Below are 7,205 nucleotides of genomic sequence, written 5' to 3' on the forward strand. Positions count from 1 at the left end.
ATAGTCATTCAGACCAGTCACTGTAGAGCTTTTTGGGACTGGGATGATGGTGGCAGTCTTCAGGCAGGTAGGAACTGTCTCCAGGGTAAGTGAGGTGTTAAAGATGTCTGCCAGCACCTCACAGAGCTGATCAGCACATTCCTTCAACACTTTTCCGGGGATGTTGTCTGGGCCGGTTGCTTTGTGCAGATTAATCCTCCTGAAAGTACTCTGTGGTCTGTAGTCTGTGTTCAAATGCAGAAAATTTAGGGTCATCCAGGTTTTATGTCTTTAAGACATGCTTGTAGTCTAAGTAGCTGATTGGATTTATTGGGTTTCATGGACAAATATAATTGTGTATCATCAGCATAACAATGAAAAGTTAGGCAGGCAGAGTAAAGTGGATGGAGGCAGGAGTTCACCAGTCAGAGATGATTAGTGACAAAACAACCACTTTTAGCCAAAGAAATGACTTTTGATACTTGTTAGTTTGACAGACAACAGCAGTTTTCTTACACCTTTCTTTATATTCGCCACAACAAGGGACAGTTTGGTAGATGTCATATCAAATTACAGTACATGCTGATGTTTGTTGAACTGTTGTTTCAATTCATCACTGAGATTAAAAAGTACATATTTAAATCGGACTTTAAACAACTGTGATACTATTCATAAGAATGTTATTTTGCAGGTACAATAGCCTACCTTTTCTTCACAAACCGTCATGAAGTCAGAAAGATGACTTTGGACAGAAGTGAATACACAAGAGTAATTCCTCGTCTGAAAAATGTGGTGGCTCTCGACATGAACATGGCCACCAAAGAGATCTACTGGTCAGACATTTCCAACAAAAAAATCTATAGGTAAACAAAACTGAACCAAGAATTAGGTCAAAATATGCTTTTTGGTGTTATTTCTCTTGTTTGATATCTGTTTTCATTTTCAATCCAGAGCTCCGATGGACTCGGCTGAGAACTCCTCTCATCACCACGTAGTGATAAGTAATGATATCGATGCTCCTGAAGGAATTGCTTTCGACTGGATTCACGGTAACCTGTACTGGACTGACAGCATTCGCAGAACTATCTCCGTGGTAACGGCTGATGGCAGCCACCGCAAAACTCTCTTCCACAAAAACCTGTCAAAGCCCCGCGCTGTCGTGGTGGACCCTCACAGCAAGTAAGCTCATGGCAAAGGTTTTCTTTATGTTTGTACAATCCACACAGGTTGGTGTATTGTGACGATTCAATTTACGTTCTAATCCGACAGCTTCATTTATTGGACAGACTGGGGAAACCCAGCAAAGATTGAGAAGGGAGGTCTTAATGGAGTGGATCGTTCCTCTCTGGTCACTGACAACATTGTGTGGCCTAATGGCATCACATTAGGTAAATACAAGGATTCACAGCCCAATGCTTTCAGTTTGCTTATTCATTTATGTATGCACACTTAATGGTGACACTGGTCAAACTCATTGCCCCCACGCCCTTTTCTCTGCTGTTCCAACCACCATTACCACCCACTTACTTCCTCTCCAGACCTACTAAACCAGCGGCTCTACTGGGTGGACTCTAAGCTGCACACCCTGTCCAGTATTGACGTTCAGGGCGATGGACGCCGTAGCCTCATCATTGACGAGCACCAGTTGGCTCACCCACTGGCACTTACTGTGTTTGAGGTAGAACTTTACGAGTGACTCAACAAAACATTGCTTTCCTTAACATTTTAAATGTTCAAGCTTTGGGTTTTGTGTTTGTCAGGAAAGAGTGTTCTGGACGGATGTTAGTAACAATGCCATCCTCAGTGCTAACAGGCTGACTGGTGATGACATCACACCAGTGGCAGAGCACCTGTCATCACCAGAGGACATCATTCTTTATCATAACCTCAAACAACCTGCTGGTAAGAGAGTTATACCACTAAAATACCATTAAAAAACGAATTAGTATTTATAGAAGTACTTAATATTTACTTAAAGGAACTGTGACTGTGAGGTAAGGGAGTTTTTTTTTTTACACTGTCATTAAAAGAGTTGATCAAATATACAATACAGACTAGCAGTAATTTTTTTTGTTTTTCGTTATTATTCACTTTGCTGTTTATGACAGTTTCTGTCTTAACAATTTCTTAATTTAAAACCAAAAAACTAGAACTTTTTTTTGCCACTGGATGCTTGGAACAGCATGAAAGTTTAAATAAAAACTTAAATCGGTTTTATTTTGTCAACTCCTAACAATTAATCTTACCAGGTCCAAGTTTTCATTTTAATAGTTTATGGTGGAAATAATTTACTTTGTTTCTTTGCCTGTTTGTATTTTTGCTGTTTTCATCAACGTACCAAACCTTTGTGGGTACAAAAATGACTCTCCAGCCATAAATCTTTTGTTACGTGTCTCCGAGTCCCTTGGTACCTGATATTACCGTATAATTTCTGGATAGAGTTTGGTTAGAATTAGAGCTAGGAACACTGGGTAAGTGCATTAACAAGGTTCCAGTTAAAGTAAATATTTATTTTAAAGTAAAAAATATGGTAATTTGGTTAAGATTAGTGTTGGGATAACTAAGGGAGGCACAAAGGTACAAATGTGGCTACAAATGAGCATTTTTAAATAAATAGTCATCTATGTACTTCTTCAAAACATTTAAATAAAGGAGAACCAGACACAATGGGTACAAAATGGTAACGATAGGGTACAACATGGAAGTTACAAAGTGGCGAAGAAACAAAGTAACCTAAACTGTTTATGCTCCAGTAAAAATTGGGAGACTTCACTCTAAATGTTTACCAAGTCTAAAATATGGCGGTGGTGTGGGTTGTTGTAATGATATAATGTTTCAGAGATGATATGCTATCTGCTGTATCTATGACTACAAAGATACTATTAGATCTGAAGGAAAAAGTTTTTTTTAACAAATATTGACAACATTCACCATGTTTTGCACAATACAGATCATTGGCTAGAAAAATAAACATAAAATTCTATTTAAAGCCTTTGTTTCCATATTTTCAGGTGATTAAAATGCTATTAGTTGGATTTTCCTGCTGAATAGATCCAGGCTTGTTTCCCCACCTTCTGTGCCAAGCCAGCTCTGGGTTTTAACTTAATAGTTTTATTTTTCACACAGATAGTGACACTGGTACATACCTATTTATAAAACACGTTTATAAAATCATGCATTTGTACGAAACCTCGACAATGCTTATAACAGCTTCACAGCTTTAAAATGGATGAGCTAAAACAACATTCTCTTTCTTTTTGCAGGAAGAAATTGGTGTCAGATGTCCAATGCCAGTTGTGAATTCATGTGCCTACCTGCCCCTCAAGTAGGACGCCACCCCCCAAAATACACTTGTGTCTGTCCAGATGGCATGATGCTAGCCAAGGACATGAGGACATGTGTGCCTGGTGGGTGAATGTCACGAGAAAAGTTAACAATTTAAAGTGGAAAATTATAAAATCATGTCAATTTATTAATCAAATGAAGCAGAAAAGCGGGTAAAGAGAATGGATGGATGGGTGGATGATAGTTACATTTGAATCTGGTCACATCTCCTTTTCTGTATTTCACCAGCTGTGCCAACTCCTGCTGCTCCCGTAGAGCCTGAACCCCCTTCTACACGTCCTCCTCATCGATCTCTGGTACCACCCAGAACCACACCAAAAACCACATTAGAGCCACAGATCCATACCACAGTGCCCCCTGTAATCACAAGCACCACCACAAAGCCACTGCGACACACCACCTTGCCTCCTGTTAGGACTTCCACACCTTTACCAAAGAAGCCCTCGCCTCAGCCGGAGAAGCCTGAACTCTTGCAGACCACCACAGGGGCTCCTGTCACCTCTCAAAGCAAGTTAACAAAGAGTTCATTCTGAAAGTGTTTGATCATTTTGGTTTAGTTTTAGTCTTTTGAGCAGTTGTGTTCATCATAAACTTAAATTATTCTTACCTTTCCTTGTAGGTGTTCGACCTGTTGCAGCAGCAGTTATACCCACAACTGCCTCCACCTCCCCAGTAGCTCTTTACCTCGTCTTACCTCTGGGTACAATGCTTTAGTGTCTACTGTTACTCAGGTTTCTGCTTACCAACTGGTAGCAACCTTGACTTCTCTCGTTTTGTCTTTCTAATAGCCATCGCTTGTCTGATGGCCATTGGTGGTGTGCTGCTGTGGAGGAACTACAGGTTGCGGAACACCAACACAATTCACTTTCAGAACCCTGTTTATCAGAAAGCCACCGAAGACCAGGTGCACATCTGGAAGAGGCAAAGCTTTGATGGTTATGCATACCCTAAAGTAAGTCTACTAAGGTATTTCTCAGATGACTGTGTAAATATGTCCCTTTTCATAATCAGCACCTGCACTGACACAATGGATGTTAAGCACCTAGAAGGAGTTTGGAAATAATTTGGTCCTTATGGATACCAGTGTTACTTGATTTAGAGATGGTACTTGATGGAGGTTGATAGAGGTCACAGTGAGGGTTTGATGAGGTCAGGTGTACCGTGCCTGACATGCAGGGTATATCGTTCCATTGGCTCGATGGAACTAAAGGGTATGAGGTCACCCTGTACGTCAAGAACGTTCTAGTAATCTAATGCAAACTCGTAAAGGAAAGATTACAGAACCACGAGACATTTGCACCTGTCACCAAGCAGGTATTTGCCTCTCCTTGTGTCATCCTGGATTGTGTCTCAACAACTGACTGCAGCTGCAGGTTGATGGAGCAGAGATGGCTGTGTGGATGTGTTTAGACTGCATGGATTAATGTAATCCATCGCCGTGGTGGATTTCTGTCATTTTGAACGTGGCCAGGACAGATTTCCATCATCTGTAAAAGTGACGAGGGGAAAACAACGTGTTTTGTTGTGGTCCTACCAACCCATCTAATGACGATACAGGGATTAAACTGATGCTGCTTTCAACCAACAAAGAGAAGAAGAGTGGAGCTGCATTTGGGTCCAAAAAATACAATCTGACCCGGCCCAAGCCCATAGCCATCATTTCAGAACACAACTTGATCCGACAAATTAACAGTAATTACAGGTCCACCCCCCCCCCCCCCCCCCCCAACCGACATTTTAAATTAAGCTTATAGTTATTAACGCGCGCGGCTGAATAAAGGGAGCAGAAGATTGGAGCTGAGGGGGTGTTTGTCATTTCATGGCCGCCAAAGCACATCAAATGCTTCCCCTGCTTCTGCCTGCATTGGACCCGGCTCTGACGTGTCGGATATTTTGTGATCTCACCTGTTTGGGTCGTCGGCCGCGCGCGTCCACTGAGTGCAGCGGCTGAATCACAGAGCGGCTGAACGAACGTCCATTTGGGCGATGGATCGCTGGCAGTAGTCCATCTGAAGCTTAACTGAACTTTTTACCTGTTTCAAGGCCGGTCAGCCGCGTGTGTCTGGTGATAGTATGGCAAGCCATGTTGCCATATAATGGGATCACAGGGTCTGCCTGCAGGTCATCCTCTGGTGGTGATCCAGTGGACCCTGACAGCACAGCTCTACGTCAGTCTCATCCTCTGTACAAATGTGTTACCCCTCCTGAGGCAGAGCCCTACAGTCTTCCCACAAGACCACCCCAGTCCACACACTCCATGTACGGACTGCCTGCATCATGTTTGGGTTGTTGCCTGCCAGGTCTTTCCCCTCATCAGACAAATGTGGGATCAAGTCAGATCTAAAGTCCAGTGCTGTGCTGAGCTGCTGAATGTTAAGGTCCGGTTCCAGCCGCTGTGGGTCTGTTCGCAGGATGCAACAGCTGTACGACTTTATTTAGCTCTGAATCGTAGCTTGTATCCAGACCTGAGGAGGTGTGGCACCTCACTGACATGGGACGTGTCGTGCGCACCCGACCTGACGTCCATTTGATCCGATGTGATTTTAACACGCGCGGTGGTCTTTCATTGCTACATCTCAGTGCCTATGTTTTATTTGTCAGTGAATCTATTTTATATCTTAACTTGTTTTTATTTCTGTCTTCTCAGAGACAAATTGTGAGTTTGGATGAAGAGGCGGACAATCCAGCCTTCACTGAATACTGACAGATGTCAGGCGGAGTGGAAAACGAACATTCAGCCTTTTAACCTCTCGGAGCACAAACACACGGCAGGTGAAGCTTGATCTGCCAACTCTGAACCACTATATCCTAAGTGCCGAACCTTTTCAGGGTTCAACAGAACAAACCGAAACACCTCAGTCTACTTCTCTTTATACTTTAAAGGTGACTCTGATGGTCACAGCGATTGTTGAAGCTCTTTCTTTATGTGGATCATTCTGACTGGTCTATTCTTCAAAGCTGCGTGAAGCAGAAACACGTGCTGTAAATATCAGTCCAGTTGAAAGCGATTGATGGAGTCTCGTTGCACTATTCAAAATTTAAAGCCGATAAGGAAAAACATGCAGTCATGCACCGGAGGAGGGACTTAGTTACTTAAACCAACCGAACCAGGAAGTGTTTGTCGTCTTTTTTGCCAATCTGCTGACTGTAACATTATCACCGCACAGAATCTTACCGACCTGTCAAGCTTTTCCGCTTCCGTTTATCGTATGGTAATTTATGTACCCGCTCAACCACGGTGACCTCGGTATGTCTCGTGTGTGTCATTTTGACTTTTGCAAAAACAAAAGCATTCAAAAAGAGTCGAGGACCCCAAAGGAGAGCGTCTTGACTACACCCAAACATCGCCACATGGTCTCTAAGATCATTTTCAGATGCCCTCGAAGGCCCAATATTTAAACGTACGTTTTTAAACGGTGTGTTTTTTTTTCTAGACCAGTGCATGCCTTTAAGGCTGGAGAACTTGGATGCAGCCATGTGTGACCGTACGGTCGAGTCTATTGCATCATCCTGTTTATATTTCTGTGCTCCCTCAGGACCAGTTATACCAGCGTTCCTTATGAAAGATGTTCCCCAGTGAGATTTAAAAGATGATTTCAGCAGCTCTCTGTTATTATTTCTTTTTGAACAGATGTTTACGTTCTTTTGATGTCACATTGTTACACGTCGGTGAGCTTAATGCTTAAAGAGATACTTTGGCTGTTTTAGAAAAGGGATTTGAGTGAAAGTTATGAACAATTAATATCTTACCTGTTGAAGATGGCTCTTGGAATGACCTCAGCTTGGAGGAGCAGTTGAATTCTGACAGCTAACGGGCTCACGGCTGGCCCGTCTGACACGATCTCATCATGTTTCTGCTGGAATATTCACAGAATGTGAAT

The 7,205-nt window shown here is 42.6% G+C and overlaps 2 protein-coding genes across 2 annotated transcripts in view; both read left to right on the forward strand.

Annotated features, from left to right (window-relative positions):
* Nucleotides 1-7,047, forward strand: part of ldlra (low density lipoprotein receptor a) — a 40,299-nt gene extending 33,252 nt beyond the window's left edge. The window contains exons 9-18 of the mRNA XM_037688849.1: nucleotides 671-842; nucleotides 931-1,158; nucleotides 1,249-1,367; nucleotides 1,518-1,657; nucleotides 1,740-1,881; nucleotides 3,243-3,386; nucleotides 3,553-3,831; nucleotides 3,944-4,024; nucleotides 4,113-4,276; nucleotides 5,972-7,047. Coding sequence (XP_037544777.1) covers nucleotides 671-842; nucleotides 931-1,158; nucleotides 1,249-1,367; nucleotides 1,518-1,657; nucleotides 1,740-1,881; nucleotides 3,243-3,386; nucleotides 3,553-3,831; nucleotides 3,944-4,024; nucleotides 4,113-4,276; nucleotides 5,972-6,028 — 1,526 coding nt within the window. The 3' untranslated portion in view covers nucleotides 6,029-7,047. The remainder of the gene's footprint in view (nucleotides 1-670; nucleotides 843-930; nucleotides 1,159-1,248; nucleotides 1,368-1,517; nucleotides 1,658-1,739; nucleotides 1,882-3,242; nucleotides 3,387-3,552; nucleotides 3,832-3,943; nucleotides 4,025-4,112; nucleotides 4,277-5,971) is intronic.
* The window catches only part of LOC119421496 (alpha-2-macroglobulin-like protein 1), a 121,543-nt gene that overhangs the window by 101,482 nt on the left and 12,856 nt on the right, over nucleotides 1-7,205 (forward strand). The window lies entirely within an intron of this gene.

This window comes from Nematolebias whitei, chromosome 15 (genome assembly GCF_014905685.2).
Source record: "Nematolebias whitei isolate Nwh7 chromosome 15, NemWhi1, whole genome shotgun sequence".
NCBI lineage: Eukaryota > Metazoa > Chordata > Actinopteri > Cyprinodontiformes > Rivulidae > Nematolebias > Nematolebias whitei.